The sequence below is a fragment of the Alligator mississippiensis genome, chromosome 2, assembly GCF_030867095.1.
Source record: "Alligator mississippiensis isolate rAllMis1 chromosome 2, rAllMis1, whole genome shotgun sequence".
Lineage (NCBI taxonomy): Eukaryota > Metazoa > Chordata > Crocodylia > Alligatoridae > Alligator > Alligator mississippiensis.
Genome location: NC_081825.1, coordinates 98,342,766 through 98,366,845, shown reverse-complemented (window position 1 = coordinate 98,366,845; position 24,080 = coordinate 98,342,766). Strand labels below are relative to the sequence as shown.

General features: G+C 41.2%; 1 protein-coding gene across 1 annotated transcript in view; it reads right to left on the bottom strand.

Moving 5' to 3' along the window:
• Positions 1–24,080, bottom strand: part of IQCM (IQ motif containing M) — a 198,119-nt gene that overhangs the window by 127,817 nt on the left and 46,222 nt on the right. The window contains exons 6-7 of the mRNA XM_019478174.2: positions 22,115–22,203; positions 4,665–4,741 (exon numbers count right to left, since the gene is read on the bottom strand). Coding sequence (XP_019333719.1) covers positions 4,665–4,741; positions 22,115–22,203 — 166 coding nt within the window. The remainder of the gene's footprint in view (positions 1–4,664; positions 4,742–22,114; positions 22,204–24,080) is intronic.

Here is a 24,080-nt window from a genome sequence, read left to right as displayed (position 1 = left end):
CAGCAGACATAAGGACCTGGACAGATGCCCTTTTTGAAAGATGGGAGTATGCAAGCAAATTCTCACTTAGCTGCAGAGGCAGATGTCAGCCCCTTAAATGCCTTTGTCAAGCCAAATAAGAGAGAACCGCAATGCAGAGCTGATGTCAATATATTGTCAGGTCCTCATTATTGAAAACATTTTGATGTTCATGTGGGTTACTAATGAGGGTTAGACAATTGAGTTATATTGCTTCCAATTTCTTTTTCTTTTTTTTTTACAATCTCTTAATTTAATTTTATGCAATTTACATAAGCTGATTAATAGCACTCTGTAAAAGTACATTATTATGTCCTGTATCTGGTTTATAAGCAACATATTAGGATCATATCAGTATTTCATATGGACTTGAAAGAGGAAAATTAAAAGAAATACCTAAATTTGATGTTTCCAAGTTATATTGTGCTTTCTTGTATGTTATAACATAAACATATGAGAAACTTTGATCAAAATCTAATTCGTTTGGTATGATTTTTATTAGCAACGGCAGCCATAAAGCATATCTTTCATGAGCAAGTATGTTCTTTGCCATTAATAGAAGAGAATCAGTGGGAATAAAAAAACTAAAAGCAAATTACTTCTACTTACTGAAGGCTTAGAACAACCCAATATTTGTTCTGATTTTGTGATAGTGCTTGTGAGGAAACTTCTATTAAACTGTCATTTTATCTGCATTAATGTATACAACATCACTTATAAATTTGGGTTCAGAAATTGCTACTAATTAGCTCTGGCTGATATTGAAGTATTTTGTATGCCCCATTTATAAAAGCTGTTTGCCCATCTGTTAATAGGTTGGAAGTGATTAAGGGACACTTATTTTGGCTGTTGTAAAGGCCAAACAGTTTTCAAGCTGCAAATATATGACAAAACTAGCTAAAGGGTTGCCAAGTTCAGGACCCATTTTGCAAAGGAACTGTGATGCCTGCTTCTTCCATCCCAAGCCCAATATCATAAACCAATCTAAATAATATATATAAATTATAAATAATATATAAAGGCAAATACCCCTGTCTTCTGCATAGGATAAGCTTGCCTACATTAATCAAATGTGTTTCCCACACAGGAGAAATATATTTTGATTTTACTGAACTGCTATCAACCTGAGAAAAAAATATTTCTACTTCCTGTATATTGATCTTGAAGCAGAAGGGCTGTGGTTCCCTAATGTCTCAAGGACATTGACTCAAATGTCAGTCAGTAAGTGGTACAAGTTTTGAGGTCTCAGTTCAGCCCCCCCCAAATAAAATTTGTTCATGTCAAAAATGCATCAAATAATTTGGGTAAATGCTGAATGAAATGGCATACTGCGACAACACTGATACAACACTTTGCAGCCAGTACTTCAAAGTCCTGGGGTTTGGGTTGAGGCTGCAGGAGTTGAGATAATTCTGGCCTTGTCCATGCATGTAACTAAGTATCTGCATAGCACATATGAGAAGAGCATTGCCAAGGCTCATTAAAGATAAAGATGTGTGTACTTTAAATAATATCTATATCGTTGGCACCTATGGGCTTCCTCCAAATACCTAGCATTCTGGGCACCATATAAATAATTGGGATCATACTTGAATATGAAAAAAGTAAAATGAAGTAAGATATCCCTTTCTCTCCTGCTTAGATTTGTGTATTCAATACAACCACAGTGGAGATAGCAATGGCTACTTGCCCAACACTCCCTACTGTGAGCAAGTGGGCAACAGTAGAGAGGGGCAGGAATGGGTGGGAAGAATCCTGGTTTTCTTCCCATTTGGCCAAGCTGCTTCATGAAAATGGGTCAAGATAAACTCATTCCTGCCACAAAGCAAATGACGAAATAGGATAAGGATTGTGATTCTCAATCTTATTTCATCCTCTGGTTTACACTTGGGCTTAAATCAAAAAGTTTCAGTTTCCTAACTCGCAGGGAAATCAATGGGAGTTAAGTACCTAATTCCCTTTTTGGATTTGGCCCTTGGTGTGGGACAACTGAAGTAGGCAGACCATAAATTTACTGTGTAGTCCATAATAAATCACATTTCTCACTCTAAAGAGCTTGCACTTTGGACTTCTACAGAATCTTTCACCAGATTATCTCCAAATAACTTGCATATGCTATAGCATCCTTGTGATCTCTTGGGGACAAGGCATTATTATCGCTTTTCTGCTGGAAGTGTAAACACAGAGGAAAACACAGAAAGCTTGTGGTAAGCCCAGGAGTGAAAAAAAAAACAGAATTCTTACCAGTTTTAAGCTCTTGAATTCCTCTTTCCTACTGACATTTCTATAGGAATAATTTTCACACTGGAACATCAAGGAAAGCAGAGTGGTATACAAGCTTTAAGTCATATGGACAAGAGGAGTAGACCCAAAAAAAAAAAAGTTTTGGAGAATCTGAGCCAAGGGAAACTTCAGGGGAAAGAGATTAAGTGAAAAGGAGAAGGAGTCAACATTAAACCTCTGTCAATAAGAAGCCTTAATAAGGGACTGATAGATACCATTCTGTCAGATAATCTTGAACCTCAGTAGTTTCATCTGCAGAAATAATATTTCTGTCCTCAGTGGGCATGTCTACAAGAGGTGCTAGAAGCACAGAAGACTTATTCTACTGCACATTAGTGTGTCATGGTACAAGCCATGCTAATGCACTAATGCACAACAGAATTAGTCTACTGCAAATTAGTGTCACCTAAAAGACATGCACTGGTGCTACTATGCAGTAGCACTCATTACAGTGTATTAAGTTAGTACCTGTTATTATGGTGCATTAATGCATGTATAGACATAGCCAATGATATGTAAACAAACCAGGATGTAATTTCTCCTCATTCAGAGCTCTAAAACAAAGCCTGGATGTCACTTGCATCTCACTTTTTGGAGGATTCAAGTTAGATCTAAGCACTATATAGGGAAATCCCACAATGAGGCTATATCCTACCAGTTCCCTATAGATTCCACTCCATATTTTGTGCAAAAATAGGCAAAGTACAATTCATCTTATTAGTTGTCCCAAATACCAAATAATTTGAAGGTATGTGAAGAGCACTGAAAGTTCCAACATTGTTTCTGTGACCCACTGGAGAACTTTTCTTGGTTGTCTTTAGATTTAGAATATGATACCAAAGAAAAACTGTGATTAGTGACATGCTTCAGCTGCAAATTTATTTTTTTTAAGTAAACCATGTAGATTACTACCTACTTATATTAAAGACATATCACCTGCTTTGTGCCACTTTACTGGAAAATATGACAAGCACTTTCTTTAATTTATGTCTTAAAAGTTCAGCAAATGAAAGGATTATCACTGAAATCATATTAATCTGCAAAGGATTAACAGCATACTGTTGAGAGACTTCATGAACTGTAATAGGATAGGATTTGAAATAAAAAAAAATCCAAAGAGCTCTTCATATAAATTGTACTGAAAGAGGATAGAAGTTTGAGCAGCAAATGCTAGAAAAAACTGCAAGAAAGAACATTGATATAAAGGGCACAGTTAATATAAAGAAAACACTTCAGCACAGAGAATAAAATAGCATTATCATAACCCCACGGAATAATGCAATGAATTATGTATTTTTACTACCTGTATGTTGTTTACTCATTTTCTCAGTGAGATTCTGTAAGCAGTTGTGTTCACATTTAATTTACAATTTTAAACTCTTTTAGGTACTTCATATGAAAACTCTAATTCAAAAAAGTAAATGAATTCTAGTGAAAGTTCTTAATCTCACTCAGAATGAATGTTTATAGAATGCCTTTTCTTTGAGTGTGTGCTGTTAACTTTTAAAATGACAATTCCCAAAAAGACAATTATTCTAGTTTCCCGCTTTATAGTTACTGATAACAGCAACAGAAATGAACTCATCATCAGGCATTGCCTGCCAGACATCAGAACCCCAGTTCAGCAGTTATCTGCATTCACTAAACTAGTTAAGCAGACTGGTCTAATCTCCTGCTTACCTTCAGTGAGATTTAAGCACATGCTGTGCTGAATACACATGGACTTGAACCCATATATAAATGCCTTCAAGTTAAAATTAAACATGTGCTTAAGTGTTTGGCCAAATATGGAATGCTTAGTGAATCAGGGCCCTGTAAAGACTTGTACATTTAGACTGTATACTTGACTGGAAAGAAAGTATCACTGTATACATAAAAGTTGAAGATAAATCAGTGCCTGGATGAATTTTGATAACTAAGTCAGACTACCCATTGTGGTGGTAAACAGATTATAATTTGTTATAGCAACACAAAATGATGGTATGAAGGCCAACTGTTAAAGCTGACCAAAGAGAAGTTCTAATTCCTAGTTGAGGATACAATAGGTCGCAGGGCCTGTTTTAGCAATTTGTTTAATACCTTCAACATCTTCTAATATTAATGAGAGTCAATGGCATATTACGCACCTAAAAGAATCAAGTTGTTAGACTGCAACATTGGAGTTTTTTCAGCATAATAACACTCAAAGTCTGTTGTTTGCTTCTCATTGTAAATAATGTTATCCCTCATTAAGGCAAATTCATCTTGTATCTCTCACCTTGCATCTCTCAACTTATATTAATTAATAGAAAAACATGGTTTGAAAAAAAAACCCAACTTAATTCACTGTGCTTTTTAAAAAAAGATTAATAAGAAACAAATACCTGCTAGCTCTCCTTTCTGGCTTCTTAGCTGTAGATGAAGCTCTCTTAAGTTTGTTGGCCTGGAAATCTGTTGTAATCTGAAAAAACAGAGAAAGATCTCATAAATTAGGCCTGTGCGAAGTGGCAAGTATTCAATTCGGATTCAGATTCAGCGGATTCAGCAGGACAGTGATTCAGTTCAGTGATTTGAGTCACTGTCCCAATTTGATTCAGCCAAATCGGATTTGGAAATTCAGCACCGATTTGAAGATTCAGCCATAGACTATAATGGGGAATCACTAAAATACCTATAACTTGGTCATTTTTTTGCTAATTTTGATTAAAACAGCAGAGATGGTAGCTCCTTCTTAGGGCATGAAGCCTGCCAATTTTCAAGGAGATAGGTGTAGGGTTTTCTGTGAAAGTGCCCCTCAAACTGTTGAAAGCAAAACTCATATCACTTGTGTGTGTTAAACATTTTAGGTTGTAGTCATGTTGGTCTAAGGACATAGGCAGACAAGGTTTTTTGGGTCAATCTGATATCTTTTATTAGACCAACTGAATAGTTGGAGGAATATATCTTAGCAAGCTTTCAGGTGTAAAGACCCTTCATGAGGCTAAGGAAGCAACTGCAGTTGGTGTTTGTGCTCTTCTTGGATGGAATAAATAGTAAACAAGCCAGAAGCTGGTCTGCAGGCAAGAAAGCTTGATAGTAAAAATGTAAATTGAGGCATCAGGGGGTGAGAGACAGGCTGGGAGGGCGAGGTGTGGAGGGGGATATAGCAAGTAAAAGGGGAGAGGTACCTGGGGAGTCAGATGTCAGGCAATGTGTCATAAACCCAATGTCTATATTGAGTCCATGAGTTTTTATATCCAGTAGATTTATGAAGTGACATTTATAGGCTTGTTTACAAAAGGTGTTTAGTAAATTCAAACAAGCACCAAACCTCGCTAAACTCATCACCAGAAGCAAACTTTTTACAGCCCAAAACACACCAAATGGATGCCATGCCATGACAAGAAATGCAAAACCTGCCAATGTATCTCCAGTACACCCACAATTACTACACCCCACAACAGAACCATCACCGTTCCTGGATCTTACAGCTGCACCTCCAGAAACATTCTCTCTCTCATCTGCTGCACCAAATGCCCTGATGGAAAATACATAGGAGGCACCAAACAAGAACTGTGCACCAAAATTAATGCACACCAGACATCTACTAAAGAAAAGAACACTCAAATACCAATGGGGGCACATTTCTCACATGAAAATCACTCTCTCCAATCTCTCAGTCCTGATTCTCAAAAGGAATTTACAAAACACCTTTTGTAGACAAGACTATGAACTTCACTTCATAAATCTACTGGATATAAAAAATCATGGACTCAATATAGACTATGAATTTGTGATACACTATAACCAGCCTGACTCCCTAGGTACCACTCCACTTGTAACTGCTACTTCCCCCTTCTGTCCCCGCCCCAGCCTGTCTCTCATCCCCTGACACTTCAACTTACATTTTAACTGACTGGCTTTCTTGCCTGCAGACCAGCCTCTGGCTTCTTTACTATTCATTACATCCAAGAAGAGCGCACACACAAACTGCAGATGCTTCCTCAGCCTGATGGAGGGTTTTTAAACCCAAAAGCTTGCTAAGATATATTTCTCCAACTATTCAGTTAGTTTAATAAAAGATATCACATTGACCCAATGAACTTTGTCTGCCTTGTGTGTGTTAATACAGAGCGAGACAAATGCAGCAAGGATAGTAGCCTATAACAGGGGGCCTTCCCAGTGCCAGTTAGATCTTGGCCCAACCACCTGTTTCTGGGCCAACAACCTGCCCCTCTTTCATCTGCCATGCCTTGATGGAAAACTGATTCAGATATTACCCAAGCAGGAGACTACCCATTTAGACCCCTGATGTCTAGGTGTGACATCCATTCCCCAGCTCCATACCTTCCCTACCCTGTGGCCCATGCCTCGCAGATTGCATCCTTTACCCCTTCCAGCTCTGGTCCCCTCTCTGGGACCTTTGGCTCCCCCTTAGGCCCTGGCCACACCCTCAGGCCAGTAGGTATCCTGAGCCTCTTGCTCTGGGTATTCCTCGTGGTGGGCCCCTGGCCCTTTGACCTCCCCTTTTGGGTCCTGACCCCAGCGTGGACCGGTTGAAAGTACCTCAGTTCAGATCTGAGCTGTCAGCCTGTTTTCACCCTCACAACTCCACTGCAACCAGTAAGCCTCAGGCCTCTCAAAGATCTTACAGGTCTGGGCTTTCCCCAGCCAGGACTGTGCATGTATGTGGTGGCCAGAGGTTATCAGGTGCCCCCTACCTGCCCTTCACCTGGGAGGTTAGCAGTCCTGGCATTTCCTGGGGCACAGGCACCACTGGCACTCTTACCAGGCCTCCCTACCCTAGCAGGGTCAAGTTTTAGGTCATGGTCAGGACCTGGGGCCTCCTCCTTCCCCATAGCCCAGCAGGAACATGTTCTTCCCCTGCTGGCTGGTGATAAACTAAACTGCTGCCTCCAGCTCTGAGACTGGAGAATTAAATGGTTCTGAAAGCAACTAAAAAAAGGAAATATATGCAGAGTGAGGAGGGTGGCACGCACTCCAACTGCATGTGGAGCTTGGGGAACCCCAGCAGCATGAGGGTCACCTTCAGGAACACCAGCTGCTCCAGGAAACCAGGATCCAAGGAGGTGCAGTAGGGTATCACTACATCACCAGCAATGCTGAACATCCACTCACTTGGAACACTGGTCATTGGATAGGTGTTCCTGGGCAACCATTGCCAGATCCTGCCACACCTGGCTGTGGGTTGCCCAATAGACCATGGGGTCACAGTGCAGTGGCTCCACATCCTCAGCAAGATAGGTAGCCACCAAGGCATCTGTGCTACCTGCTGAATGGTTGGGTATGGTGCCTCTGGACCCCAACATTGAATCCATGCCCTTGGCCCACATTGGTAGCAGCTGTGGTGAAGGAGATTGGCTGGTTCTTGGAGTGCTGGCACGGGAAAGTGGATCCCCCTCTTCCACATCCCCCTGCCTCTGCTCTTCTGCTCCCCTGACTCAGTTCACCAGCACCTCCATTCAGTGATCAAGGGTTTTGCTGCTGCAGATGCTCCCCTTCAACCTCAGATCACAGATGCCCACCAGCATGTGGACCGTACTGGACCTCAATGAATCTAGTCATTTCTCAATGCCCTCCTTCAGCCGCTTCACCACTGCCTGTACCTTTAGGGAAAGTGGCTTGCCCTAGCCAGGAACATTACTCCCCTAGGACTTCTCCATTTGATTCTCAAGCTCCGTTACTATGGGATCACCTGGCTAAAGAGGGGTGGCCTCAAGGAATGGCTTGAGGACCACCAAGATCTGGGATATGGTATCCCACACTGTTTTGTTAAGGGGGCCACTGATCCCAATCTCTCTGAACAAGGCCATCTCATGGATGGCCTTCTGTTGCTCCACCAGCCTCTCAAGCCTCAGGTATGTGGAGTTCCACCAAGTCTCCACATCCTGCATGATTTTGTGCTGTGGGATGCTCAGCTCTGTCTGTTTGTCCCACAGCATCTTGCCCCCCTTGATGCTCCAATAGAGGTAGCCTGTCACCTTCCTGAATTTTTAAATGAGCTGGCTGATAGTGGTAGTAACGGCACCATCACTGACAGCCCTGTCCCTCTCCAAGGCGTCCCTGAATGAGGTAGAACTTTTGTGCCACACAAAGGATGCCAACAAAGTTGGCATCATGCACCACCTTGACTATATTGGCTTCATTGTCGATGACTATGAACCCACGGGAGAGCTTGCCCTGCCCAACAAGCCACCCCTGCACCATGCAGTTCATGACCACCATGATCTCCCTTGCTGTGTGGAACTCATCCATCACTTTCACTTGAAGGAGAGCCCACCAATGCCCTGACTGATTGCACCAGTGTCCTGTGAGGGAGAGGTAGGTATGATCTCCACCCCAGCTGCTCCAGATATCTGAGGTGAAGTGCAAAACTACCTATAGCCCTGCCTTGCACAGCTCCTCCCTCAAGTAGTTCCTGCATGCCTCATACAGGGAGGGCACCTGAAAGTGGTGCATGTGCATACTTAGTAGGATGGGGCCACGAGCGTCATGACCCGCTGAACCCTGGCCACTCAACAAAGGAGAAGGGCTGGCCATCCAGAGCAAGCATCTCCCCAGTGCTCTGGGAAATCAAGAGCATCTCCCCAATGCTCTGGGGAATCCAGAGCAAGCATCTCCCCAATGCTCCCTCGCCTTGGGAATGTGCCCCCATCCATCTCTGCCTTCCCCCACTGATCCAGGGTGGCCTGCATCTGCTTCTTGGGGAGAAGGGATTTGGAGTGAGAGGGAGACTTATTTTTTGGGCATGCTCCCACTGGTGCCAGGCTGAGGAAGAACAAGGGCAAGGAGGTACTGCCTCCTGAGATGCAACAGCGTCACTGTGGTGGTGAAATGTTTCTCGTCCTTGTCCTGGCTGATCTGCTTTCAGCAGTGCTGGCAGGTAGCATACCTGGGATCATCTGCCACCTCAAAATGATCCCAAACTACACTACCCACCCTGCTTCTGGATTGCAGGTTGGGATTGTTGTGCCTCTGCCCTCTCCCCCTCCTCACCAGACAGGGGTACAACTACAGGAGGAGCTGATCCACCTGCTCCCACAACCTCCTCTGAAGTGCCTTCCAGAAGAGACCTGCCTCTAGGGGAACTTTGAGGGGTTTGGAGCACAAACTCAGATTACCCCTCCTGCCCCATAATTTCCGTTGCTATAGCACTCAGCTCCGCTGCTTCCAGATCCAGCTCCTCTTCTGGAACTAGAAGGCTCACACTGTGAACTGAAATTGGGGTGGAGACTGTCATGCTGGTGCTGGTGGTTATTGCGGGTGTTAGTGAAGGCAGTGCAGGTGCAGACACTTCTCCCACCTCCTTGCTCCCACTAGCACTCCCTGCCCCCATTTCTGTTTCCTGCATATCTGCCTTCTGAATCTCTGAATCTTTCCAAATTGATTCAGAGGCTTCTGAATTGAACCTTTTAATAGGTCTCCTGATTCGATTCAGATTCAGAGATTCAGTTACTGAATTGGGTCGAATCTCCTCCAAATCGAATTGGTACAGCCCTATCATAAATGCCATAGAAAAAGATCCATGACAGTTCATAAATGTCAAATATTTCCAGAGATGCTAAATATTCAAACACTGTTTTAAATTTACATAATACTTTTGTAAATGGTGTCTACTGAAAGAAGATGTGCTATTAAAATATGAGATAAACCTAATGTAAGTGAAGTTAATGAGTCTAGCAACAATCTACCTTGTTCACTGATGTACAGATTCAGAAAAGCCTTTTCCCTTTTTGCCCTCTCAGTGGGATTGGGCAGAAGGAAAATTCATTTGATCAAAATTCTAAAATTATTCCAGGTAATAAATTATGGTGGGGAGATGGGACAGGAGGACATAAGTGTTTTAAGTATTTTCTGTGATTAATCAGTGGAATATGCTATTTTATTTTAAATATCACAAGTAGTGCATATGCAGTCATGCATGCTAATTTAACAGCTGCATGAGCATTAAGTGTAACCAAATAATTTTTTGTAGTATGATACTTAGCAAACCAAACCACATAGCACATGAGAAGGATTCTTGTTGTCACTCATAACCAAAAATGCAGATTTTTATGGCTTATGGGTTCTGAGTCAGGGCATTACTTTAGTAGCTTATTCATGATGCCAAAGCTTGGAAAAATACATTGTTTCTGGTGACTTTGTTACCTGTTAGGTGATTGTTATTATAGATTAAGGACCGAAGTGTATACACATATCCACCTAGGTAACATTACAAAACAGTTCAGTCAAATGGTATTCGACTATATTACTTTTGTGTATGTGTCTGCAGGACAAGAGCTTTATTTGGTGCTTTGTTTCAAACATACACTTTTTGGGGAGAAGCTCTGTGTCTTCAAGTTAGTATTCTTCTCCAGCTTTGATTGGCAGTTATAATTTCCCACCATCCTATATCTGTTCTGTTCCATTTTTACTCTGCTCTTGGTGCTGCCTGTTTCTGGAGATTTGAGTCAGGCAATTGCTATTGTGACAGGCACTGGAAGACAGTGCTGAAAGTAGCCCTTTTTTCCCCAGAAACAGAGCAGATGTTTGCCATTTCTTTTCAGTCCCATTCATCTTTTCGGAAATCTTATATCAGGAACATAAGGACATTTGCTGACATGGCTCCTATCCTTGCATTCATGTTTTTTAATGCCAAATCAATGTCTAACAAGGTCACTATTAGCTATGATTTAATATGAGGAAGTAAGCACTGATGTGTGCAGTTCGGATATGACTGGAGGACTGAAAAGACCTTGTGCGCACTAGCAGCTGCTCAGCTGAACATTAACAAAGAGCAGGCCCTGAAGGCAGTATAGTTTTCTTATTTGCATCTGACTTCCAGAGTCCCATTCTAAAAATGAATGTTTTCATTTATAATTAAGAGTACTAGGACTAGGTAAACATTTAAAATAACCATGGCATGCAGGACCTCTCACAGAAACTAAGGCTCCCCCCACACCTTATATGTATGCCACAATTAACATGTTAGTCACAGCATAAATAGAAAGGGCACTATATGTGCACCTGATTTAAGGAGCCATAAAATGGGGAACAAGCCATAAAAATGGTCCACATATAACATAAAACATTTTTATGGATCATTTGTGTAGTGCCTTAAATTTAACATGTGGCTGGTGACTAACAACCAGCTGACTGTTGGCCTGATCAGAGGCTGGCTGGGGGAAGCCCTAAAACCCAGCATCAGGTAGCACTGGCTAGGCTCCCCAGGGCTGGGAAGCAGAAGCTCCTAGGAGGGTTGAGGGTGCTTCCCAGAGCCTTCCCCCCACCAAGTAGTTTAAAATCTATGATGAGCTGCTCTGGCAGTGCAGACCAATGTAAGGTAGCAGAGGTTTCCCACACCAGGGACTTTAAGCCTGGCACCAGGCAGCTCTGGCCAGCTGGATCCAGGACCACACCAGGCTGGTGTGGCCCATGCTGGGTTAACAATCAGTTGATTGTCAGGCACTTGGTATTCAACTTACTGCTGCAGGGGGAGCTAAAGATCATGATCCCGGGCTCCCCCTCCATTGGCAAGTATGGCACAATTGGGATCTGGTCCCTAATCCTGAAATTGTGTGTCCTGCCACATGTCATGGCAGGAGGCACAACTATTGGAGATCAGATTGCATCACACCTCTAAATGAACATCTCTCAGTGGCCTAAGTGTTCTTACCCAAGGACAAGTGACTTTTTGTACCCTGCAGAGCAAAGATTCTCAACTAGGGTGCTATGGTGTACTAACACCTACACGTGATTTGCAGAAGATTTCAAATAGGAATCCATTATCTGAAGAACATTCTGATCGGCTGTGGTTCTTCTGAGTTCTTTGAAGGATTAGTCTATTATTTCATTACTTTTCTACAGTAGAAAAATGAGTTAAAGTAGTTTTTGAAATCAGGTGCCACTATGGTCAGAAAAGTTATGCAGGGATTCCTTGAGTCTAAGAAGCCTGAGGACCACTGATGTAGAATTATACTTGCTTAGACTTCTAGTTCAAAATAACTTAAATTTTCAGTTGGGCAAATATTCTTGAAGATTAAATTGGGATCTACCAGCTGCCATGACAATTGTTCCTGGTGATGCTGGTCTTGATATATATAAGAGCATATACCTAGGCCTCATTTTTAATTGCAAGTAAAGATTGGTATATTACTATGTATGTGAAAGGGATTTCTACTTCATCTGAACCAAAGAATGAATGTTCTTATATACACTCAGGACTCCTCTTTGTATCCTTTCAGGGTGACCTATCACATTTACAGAACAGCCTTTTTTGAAAAATACTTTTCTAGACATAAATAACAGCCATGCTGTTATTAATTTCAGAATTGAGCTATCGAATAAAGTAGGGAATTTTTGTCCAGCAGAGTGCTACTAAAATAATATCCTGGAGGCTTAGTATTTGATAATATCTCAATTATTTCAAGGCTCAGTATGCGATGCTATCTCAAATATCTCAGTTGAAAATGAACTGATCTTTTAGTTAAAGTAACTGAGTTTCCTGAAGTATGCTACTTCTCTCAATTTGTATAGTCACAGTTAGTCCTTAGAATGTAAAGTGGCAGATGAGGAGCCCATAGCAAGGTTTTGTTGTTAAAAGTTTGCACTAATGGTGCTCTTTGCTACACTGCCATAGTAAAAGATTCAAAAGCCAGCTTTATCTTCTCAATGCTTTCCACATAAAACAGAGCAGTGAAGCATGTATTTGATTCAGAATGAGCTGTTCCCACTTTACACTATGATGATCCACTTGCCAGTTGAGTTCATTCTCCTTCCTCCCACTTGCAAGACAAATTTAATTGGTTGTTACAGTGATATATACAGTGTTAGGCTGCTGAAAGAAGAAATCATCTCACCTAAATACCTTATAGTTTCCTCCCATAGCCCTCCAAGAATGTCATTCCCTCATCCCAATTTTCTGTTATTCTTCAGCAAGCCATTTCCGCTCTACAAGATTCCCATAAGTCCTGACTTCTGTCAAACTTAGGACTATTCTACAGCTCACAGAGATCACAGTTCTTTTCATTTACTTTCTAATTTAACTTTTAAGACCCTACTATGTGGCCCAGCAGGTTTTACTAGCTGTTTCTAAGGCTGCTCCCCCACTGAATTCAAAGCCTTCTGCCTGAAACAGTAGTGGCCTGCAGTAAAGACCTTCCTTCCACTTCACAAGCCACCTGTTATCTTCTTCACCAACCTGCCAACTCTTCTACTGTTTCCCAGTCCTGCTGCTCCCCAACCCACTGTGCCATCTGCACAGCAGGAATTCAAAGGAAAGCTTATCGAGTGTTAGAAGTCTCAACTTTGTCTAAAAGCTGGCGGTGCTTTGTGAGCAGAATAATTATTCTGGAAAGTCACTTTTATTTCAGGGCATGCTGAAGAAGTTACCATAGGCATGTCCTCAATAAAAAAAGAGAGCTAAACTACCAAAGGTTGGATTTGCTTACCACCAGGTTGGAGCATCCACTGAGGCAGTTAGCCACAGGGTAGTTGACATATGATATAGCCCCTTGCTCCTTAACTTCACAGTAACGTTTTCATGCTTTCCCTACCTTTAGTATAGGGTGTCTATTCTGTTTCAAAATTAGCTTATTCTGCTATAGCTATTCCAGTCAAGGATTACTTGGAAGGAGTTTAAGATTCCTTAGCAGCAGAGGAATTTTAACCTTTTTATTGTAAGTAGATAAGAGAACAGTTTTAGCTTTTAGCCCCCACCACCTCAGCTCAGGTTCAGAAATCTTGTGCTAAGAAAGCAGCAACCTTTACCACAGCTTTCACCAAAATAGCCTCTGCATAGCCTTCCTTTCCCCACCCCCACCTCTGAGCCACCCAGAGCACCAAAATTTTAAGTTACACCTCTGTCAAAATACCTCTATCAAATGATCAAAATATCTGCATGGACTGAGTACTTGAGGGGAGGAGAGGGGAAGGAATTTTTTTCTCTCATAGCACAGAAAGTTTTAACTAGTTTTGCACTGAATCCTTTAAAAATACACTTTGAGACTGAAATGAGACAACTTTTCAGACTCTACGAAATTTGAATGAGAATAGCATGAAAGACCTAAAGTGGTGAATGGAGTAGAATAAATACAGAAGTTCAACTTAATTACCATACTACTAGCAGTGTGGTCATACAATTTTTCCCTCGGATTCTTATTATTTAATTTCTGCATTACGTAGCAACTAGGAGGTCTAGTCTTGGACCATATCCACATTGTACCAATTTCAGTATTAACACAACAGAAGAAGGCAGTCCTTCTCTCAGGGAGCTTATAAACTGCATGAAAAATGAGAGACAGGAATGGATATAGACAAATGAGGGAGTACCAGAAAATAATAACTATGTTGGCCAGCATCGTAGACAACCATCACAGCACACCAGCAACCAGATGACTGGAAGTTTTATCTAGCCGTCATGGCAAAGAAGAATTAGGAAGGGGTTTGAAGGAAGAGAATGAGGTAGCTTTGGAGATATTTAGGGGGAGTACCCTGCAAACGTGAGGGATAGGAGACAAAGCACAAGGTGCTTGTTTGAAAATTTATGAAAATATAAGACTGGCATCACTGGTCAACTAGAGATAGAATTGAACCACTTGATGATGACTGAGAAAGGATAGAGTTGGAAAGAATGTCTTAAATTTTATTCATATGAGAATATCACACTTTTTAAAATGGCACACTCAAAACCATGGGCTACCTTATCTGAGACAGTTCTACTGCTCACCAGCCTTGAACCATAGTGCTGGCATGGATAAGTCACTATTTGTACATAACTACAAGTGCAGCATTAGATTTAAAAAGCTATCTTTTCCTTTCATAACTCATGGAAATAATCCCATTTAAATCTGAAATGTAGGAAATCAACAAAACTCTTTAACCAACAAAATTATATCCTATTTAAAGACAAATAGATAATCCAAAATAATAGCATATAGCCATGCTATAATTTGCCTATAATCTGTTATTTATGCTATAATCTGTTATATATTTGGCAAGCCCCAAGGAGGACTATTCCATGACGGCCCACATTTGCAGGGAACAGATAAGATAGGCAAAAGCAGCAACCAAACTTAGATTAGCAATGGGAATCAAGGACAACAAGAAGTCCTTCTTAAGTATATAGGGAACAGGAGGAAAACAAATGGGAGTGTGGGGCCATTGCTCAACAACTCAGGAGAGCTAGTTACCAGCACCCAGGAGAAAGCTGAACTCCTGAATGACTACTTCACCTCAGTCTTTCACCGGACTAAGTGGAAAACCATGCCAGGCAAAGTACAGGATGAGCACAGTAGGAATAATCACCTTCTTACTATTGCCATAGAATTGGTATATGACCAATTAAAAAAATTGGATGTATACAAGTCAGCAGGACCAGATGATCTCCATCTGAGAGTGCTGAAGGAGCTGACTGAAGTCATTGTGGAACCCCTGGTGAAATTGTTCCACAACTCATGGCACTTTGGAGAAGTCCCTAAGGACTGGAAGAGGGCCAGTGTTGTGCCCATCCACAAGGACAGGAGGGAGGACCCAGGTAACTATAGGCCAGTCAGCCTACCTTCCATCCCAGCGAAAATCCTAGAAAAGTTCATCAAGTAGTCTACCTGCGATAAGGTAGCAGAAGGCAAGATTCTAAATGATAGCCAGAATGGCTTTGTCGCAGGCAGGTCTTGCCTTACCAAACTCATCTCCTTCTATGACCGGGTAACTCGCCACCTGAACACAAGAAAGCAGGTTGACATTGTATACCTTGATTTCCAAAAGTAAATCTAGTATCCCACAATATCCTGTGAGAAAATTGGAATTAACCCCAAGACAGTCAGGTGGGTGAAAAACTGGCTGCGGGATAGAACCCAGAAAGTCGTAGCGAACGAATCTGTGTCATCCTGGTGAGAAGTGGGAAGCGGTGTCCCGCAGGTATTGGTGCTCAGCCAGTACTTTTCAACATCTTTATTAACAATTTGGATGTGGGGGTGAAGAGCTCACTGACCAAGTTCAGGGACAACACCAAGTTATGGGGAAATGTGGTCACACTTGAAGATAGGCTACAGATACAGATGGACCTAGACAGGCTAGCAAATTGGGCAGATCAGAATCTGATGAAGTTCAACGTCAAGAAATGTCAAGTGCTCCACCTCAGGACAAGCAACCCCCAACACACCTACAGGCTTGGCAGCACCAAACTGACTAGCACCATGAATGAAAGGGACCTGGGGATAACAATATACCACAGTATGAATATGAGCTGGCAGTGCAATGCTGTAGCCAGTAGGGCAAATAATACTCCGGCATGCATCAATCGATGCATCTCCAGCAAAACCAAGGAGGTGATTCTTCCACTCTACTCAGCACTGGTGAGACCACAGCTGGAGTACTGTGTCCAGTTCTGGGCACCACACTTTAACAAGGACATGGACAAGCATGAGACAGTCCAAAGAAGAGCCACCCATATGATCAGAGTCTTAAAAGTCAAGCTATATGAGGAAAGGCGGAGGGATCTGGGACTCTTCAGCCTGAGGAAAAGAAGGCTGAGAGGGGGACCTGGTAGCAGCTTACCACTACACTAGGGAAGTACATCAAGGGCTCAGTGAGCAACTGTTCAGCAGGGCACCCAAGGGAAAAACCAGGAGTAATGGCCACAAACTCCTGGGAGATCGATTCAGAGTCATCATTAGGAAAAACTTCTTCACAGTCAGGGTGTCCAGACTGTGAAATAAGCTGCCTCCAGAGGTGATGCAATCACCTACCCTGGAAATCATCAAGAGGAGACTAGACAATCACCTTCCTGCGGTTACCTGATCCCATTATCTTTCCTGCTCCGTGCAGGGGGACGGACCTGATGATCTGCCAAGGTCCCTCCCAGCTTTACAATCTATGCTCCAGCTTTCTCACATCCCCTGTAGTGAAATAATTTATCAAGTGTATTTTAAAGTTTAATGAACTCATTTAACCTTTTTGTTTGTGTGACTGTTCCATAGAATACACTAAAGCCTCTTGAAACAAACAGCAATGGGGTGTGTCTCACTGTTAGCAAGGGCACAGGCATTTTCTGTATATGTTCATTGTTTTATCAAAACACATATTCTATATTTATCTCTGGTGCATTTCTCTCATTAAATAAAAACATTGGGACCTGAAAATATCCAATAAGTTGGTTTTCTTTTTATGCGGACATGTTCGTTAACAAAGGCTTGTTTTTCAATTGTTACACCCCCTACCCTCAACACTTTCATGCAAACCTATTTTCCTTTTAAATAGATTAGGTACTGTACCTGGCTTTCATGCAAGTGATGGTGCCAAAAACTAAGCACACTTTGCTTAAAGACTAATTTATTTGGAACCTGGACATTTAAATTCTACACAGAGAACTGAACCAGCATTAAAAAAAAAAAAAAAAAAAAAAAAAATCACAGTTAGCAATTGTTTCCCACAAAAATAACTGCAAACAATTTTAAAAGTTTTTTCCCACCTAAGACAGCTTGTAAACTGAACTTTGCTCAGGTAGCCCTGCTCTACTCAGGCAGACCATTTGATATCAACAAGGTCTGTCTGAAAAGCAAAAATTCCATTTCATGACAAATACTGAAGCTCTCAAATTTTATTTTATTCTTATGGGGAAGGAAATGGAGCTGTTAGATTTTTTTTCTGAAAATAGTAGCAATTCTATCACACAAGTACAAGCCATGTATGACTCAGAGCAGAGAAAGAAACTGGGCTTTCCACAGCAAGAACTAATTTTCTAATCACTGTACTACTTAGACAGTGGTTCACATTCTCTCTTTTCCTTGATGTCATCCTAAACCTAAAAAAAAAAAAAAAAAAAAAAAATCTTTCTGGCAAATATTGCAGTGAAACCAATACCTTTAAAAAAAAAACCAACCAGTTGCAAGTAATCAATATTTTCCAACAAAAATGTTTAGTCAAAAAATTCCCAACCAGCACAAGCATCATGTGTAAATGCAGCTACTCCATGCTGTAAATTAAGTTTCAAATTTCATGTCATTTTCTATGGACTTTTTCCAAGAAAGCATTAGTCAACCACATTTATTAACACAGTTTTGAACATGATAAATAACACTGGACACTTATTAGCAATTAGAAAACTTTTAAGAGGTCACTTGGAAAACACAACATTTGAGAATATTAACATGAGCAAGGCAACCCAAAATGGCTTCATTAGAATACACACACACACACACACACACACATTGATATTCAAAAACACTTTGTCATATCCATGTGTATATGCTCCATGGTTTATCTTAAATATTGTGAAAATATAACTTTGTAATAATCCCATATCAAAAGGGCTCAGTACTTGCACAGATGCTCTTTAACATCTTCATTAATGATCTGGAGTTGGAAGTCAGATGCGAACTGGCAAAGCTCACAGATTACACCAAATTATGAGGGAGGGCAGTCAGATCGCAGGACAGGCTGGGGTACAGGCCGACTTAGACACGCTCCTAAGGTGGGCTGACCAAAACTAGATGGCCTTCAATGTTGAGAAGTGTAAGGTGTTCCATCTTAGTAGGAAGAACCCTCAACACACTTACAAGCTTGACAGTGCTACACTTGCTATCACCACGACCGAAAGAGACTTGAGGATCCTGATTAACCACAAGATGAATAGGAGTCACCAATGCGATGCTGTGGAAGGCAAAGCGAACCAAATTCTGGTGTGCATGTACCAATGCATCTCAAGCAAAACCAGGGACGTCATCCTCCCGCTTTACTCAGCCTTGGTGAGGCCACGGCTGGAGGACTGCATCCAGTTTTAGGCCCCCACTTCAGAATGGATGTGGAAAAGCTTGAGAGTCCAAAGGAGAGCCACTCATATGATCCCATGCCTGGAGGCCAGGCCATACAAGTAGAGGCTGAGGGATTTAGGACTCTTCAGTTTGGAAAAAAGAATGCTCAGGGGTGACTTGGTGGCAGCCTACAATTACATAAGAGGGGTACATCAGGACCTGGGGGAACAGCTGTTCACCAGAGCTCCCCAAGGGATAACAAGGTCTAACAGCCACAAACTCCAGGAAGGCCAATTTAAACTAGACATAAGGAAAAAGTTCTTTACAGTGCGTGTGTCCAGGGTCTGGAACAGACGCCCCCCAGAGGTGGTGGAAGCACATATTGTAGACTCTTTCAAAAAATGTCTGGATATTTTTCTTGCTGGGATCACTTTATCCCAGCTGACTTCCTACCTATGGCGGGGGGGAGGGGCAGGGGCTGGACTCGATGATCTCATGAGGTCCCTTCCAGCCCCTAATGTCTATGAAATCTATTACATCTATGAAAATGACCTAGCTTCAAATGAAGTCCATTCTCTAGTTGTAGTTTTTCACTAATTCTAATGTGGTAAAGAAGAGCCTACAATGAGTTGTGTTGACAAGGATAGAGAGAAGTTGCTAGCAGTGTGCCCCAGGAATCAGTCTTGTGAACAATCTTAATAAATATTTTCATTAAGGACCTGAGCATAACAAGTAAGAATATGCCAATGAAAGTCAGTGATGACTGACAGTTGAGAAGTATCATTAAAATAGAGGAGTATCAAAATATTTTACAGAAATAATTGGATGACACTGAGGACTAGAGTAATGGAAATGGGATGAAATTTAATTGTACAAAGTACAAGGTCATGCACTGAAAAATTAAAACCAAGAAATCTACTATTAGCTGGAACTCAGTGGTTGGAAATGATAGTGAGAAGGAGGTCTCGGTACATTAGTCAATCACAGGATGACTATGATGCACCACCAAATAATGCAGCCATAAAAAGGCAATTGTTTCTCTGGAAAGTATATAAGGTAAGATTTTCCCAGTAGAAACAGACAATATTAGCACCTTTCTAAAAGCCACTGTTAAGACCTCTTCTAGAATCCTTTGTACAATCTGACTACCTTTGTTCAAAAAAAAGATGTAAGCAGGCTGAAATGTGCAGAAAAGGTCCACTAAATTTGTGAGAAGGGATGAAGGGTTTGTCTGCACTACCTCAGTGCTTTAGGCAGGACTGCCATCAGAAAGCACATTCTGCCCACTTGCTTTTGCTCAGTAGGTGCCTAATCCTTGAAATGAGACAATAGATCCACTTCAGAACCTACCTGAGCACCACTTTCAGATTCTGTTTCAGGCATTCATCCTGTTTCATACTCAGGGCCACTTTAAGCCTATCTTATTTCTAGGATTTGGAAGGCAGGGAATGGGACAGCAAGTTGGGCATGCTTCTCAGCAATGACACAGAGAGACTGTATAGAGTTTTGCTTGTTTTGGCTTGCTGCCTAGCAAGACAAAGAAGAATTGATTGCATCAGGTAAGTACCAGGGAGGGAGAAGCTGAATGGTAGTTTTGGCACAAGCACATATGGGTATAAACAAGTCATGAATAAATGTATACTGAAAACTTGAAAAAGATATCTGTCCATTGGAGGACTGAGCTTCAGGACTAAGTAATGAGAGCAAAATACCTAGGATAGTGTTTTGTGAGTTTATGACTTCATTTAAAGATATGGTTGCCTGGGATAGCAAAGTCTTGACCTGCTTTCTGAGTTGGTACATTCCAGTCTTATATCTTATTTTCCCATGTATCTGAGAATTAACTGACTCTTAAAACAAGGTACAATTTTAACTGAAAAAAGCCAGTAGAGAAAGTGGTTCTTCATACAAAGACTGGATTGAAAATGTTTTCAAAGGGTTACACACAATTGTTTGACTGTATCTACCTAATGGTGGCTCATAAATGAAACACACTAAAAAAGGCTTTTAGTGATAACATTCCTTAATTGCAGAGTTGTTAGGATTTCAACTGTGACTATCAAGACTCCTGTCCAAATCAATTTAAGTTATCAAGTTCTCCCCTTCTTTCATTTTCTTCTTTATGAAAAGTGGTTTACTTTCAAGAACAAAAGAAACATTTAAAGAAAAAAATGCTTTCCTTTTTCTTTCTGCAAGACTTTCAGTCTTCATGCAAATTGTCAGACAAGCTGATACATTTAAGTAAAAACAAAGATTTTATTATGGGGAAGGTCATATTCAGATCTAAAGTTGAAGGAAAAATTGCAATTGTTGAAGTTACTTCCAGCGATTCTCACCACTTTAAACAGTACTTCAAATAACCTGTAATATACTGTAACTCAAAACCATTTTAGCTTAGAAATAATAAAAATACCAGATGTTCCTTCAGTCTGTAGAAAATGGAGGAAACATCAACCTTCAGAGTGCAACATAGTTTTTACTGTTTAATGTCTAAATGTCTTTTTATTATCTACAAAATTTGAAATGTTATTGTCACATTGAAAGATTGTATTTCACAGGACTGGATGAAACAATAACTGTTTTTTAACCTAGAGGGAACAATCCTATTGTGGAAAGTATGATATAAGAAAAACTTTGGCTAAACAAACTGATTGGAGTAATTTAAGATATGAAAAAATATAGCTAGAAATAGACCTGCATACTTCCCCCACCTTCTCCCAAAGTTTGGCTTCTCTAGATAAGCAATGTAAGTAAGTGGTACTACCAGGTGATAAGTAACATATAACTGTTGCAGTTTAAAAATGTAGTGTACAGAAGACCTTTAACATGCTAAACTGCTTTAGGTAAAATCTAAGTCTCCTCCCCCCTGCCACTTTCAGGCACAAAGAAGTTTATGAAAGGTATTGATATAGTTAGAGATGGGTAATATAGCCTTCTAAATGAAGTGCCTTAAAAGAGAAGTGCTCTTTAGAAGACAGTATTGTATGTACTATAGGAACTCACTGTTCAAAAATAGAATTCAATATTAACATTTTCCTCTCTCTCGTAGAATGTCGAATGTAGTAGTAATTTGTTATTTATCAATTGGAAATAGATTTACATACCATTTGATGTATTTGTGGCATCTTTAACTTCTCTTGCACATCTAAAGGTTTCTGTGATATCACCCCTCTCCAGTCTTGGCACATTTTGCCTGGTAGAAAGATCAGAAAAGTTTAGAAGAACGTGTTATTTTAGTACTGTTCACCAAATTGAGTACGCCAAATTCAGAATAGCTTTCTCTAGTACAGAAGACCTGCCCATAATCTGCTTAATTCACAATCCTATCTCCAGCAGTACCAGATGTTCCAGAGAAAGGTGTAAGAGTACCACAGTAAGCAGGTGTTCCCTAAGCAGGTCTCTTCTTGATGTTAAGTAACTACAGAGCACTTAAGTCCCAAAGCACAAGACTTAATTTTTTTTAATAATTCTTTGTTGTAGTAAACTATGACATCTCTAGCCATTTTTGTTCTCTATGGAACTATCCAAACCTTTTTCTGAAGCTTGTTAATTTCTTGGCCTGAATGATTTCAGGCAGTAATGAACTTCACAGTTTTAATTACTAGTTGTGTTAAAAGCATTTCCTTTTAATAATTTTCAATTTCTCACACTTAAATTTCATGATGATATGGGATAGGTAGCACAGGAATTCCCATTCTACCTTCCTCTATAACATTCCATTATTTAATAAATGTGTGTTCCTTCTTCTTTGTCTCCTAGCTAAGGTAAAGAAACCTGGTCTTTCCCAGTTTCAACACCCTGGGTCATTCTCATCACCTTCTTTAAGTCACTTACAATACGTCTGTACTGCCTCCCTGCCTTGCCCAGGACCAACTCCAAGGAAGTAAGCCCTGCCCCTTGCTCCTACTCAGAAAATTAGGTCATATCTATACAAGCTTTCCTGCCAAGTCTGGGACTGCTGCCGAGAAACAAAGCGCAAACTGCTCACACTACTTACTAAAGCATGCAACCAAGCCTGCAAATTAGGCAGCACAGATGGCTTAGAACAGCCTTGAGCACATACCCCAGCACCACGCTCATGCTTTCCTAAGACAGGCTATTCTGAGACACAACACTGTACCCATAATGTGGAAGACGTGGGTTCCATTCCCTCTGCCTAGGGAGAGTCATACCCACATCTTCCACCTTCTGGGAGATCACCCCACCCACCAGGCTATCAGCTATTCGGGGGGAGGGGGAGGGGAGCACTCTCTACCTCTCTTTTTGAAATGGTTTTACTTAGGAGACGAATATTCAAGAGTCAGATCTCCAGAGAGAGATCACACAAAAGTCAGCTTGACTCTGTGGCCTACTGTTCAGCACACTTACTGGGAAGGGTCTCCAGTAACCACTCTAAAGACTGTGTATTTTGCCCAAAGAGTGTTTAATGTAGTACAGCAGCAGCCCTTGTGGAAAGAGACTCATCCATGCCCATTCAAGTGTCCATTAGATCAGAAGTAGGCAACATTTTCCAGCTCCAGGTAGGAATGAACCACATGGGTTAGAGATGGGTGGGTGCTGTGACCCAGTCACTGCCACTACCTGTCTCTGTGGTGGCAAAATGAGAGCACTGGCAGCTGAAGCCCCCTCCACTGATTGCCAATGAAGCCCCATGTCTTGCAGGCCAGATCCAATGGTTCTACAGACCTATAGGCCATAGGTTGCCAATCTCTGTATTAGGTTATAGAGTTATCTATGCCCACTAGGCTATAGGTTATATTAGTGGAGAGGGAGATGCCTTCTCTGCTCCTCCTCCCAACCCCTGCCCCCCCAGTGTAACTGCTCCACTTTGAAAGAGAGTATTCAGGATTTACTGAATGGAAGCAGAAGGATGAGAATAACTCTCTATCTCAGTATTCAGGGCATCCTTTGATGAGATGCAAGTTTGAAATCCCTCAAGGAAAGAAGGAACTTGAGTGTGCATCTCCCACATCCTGTTGAGTGCTAAACTACTGGGTAAGAGAGGGACTTTTTAGACCACATTTGAGAAGAGTGACTTCTGCTCTGTTTTTGACAAACTGATCTGAAGTA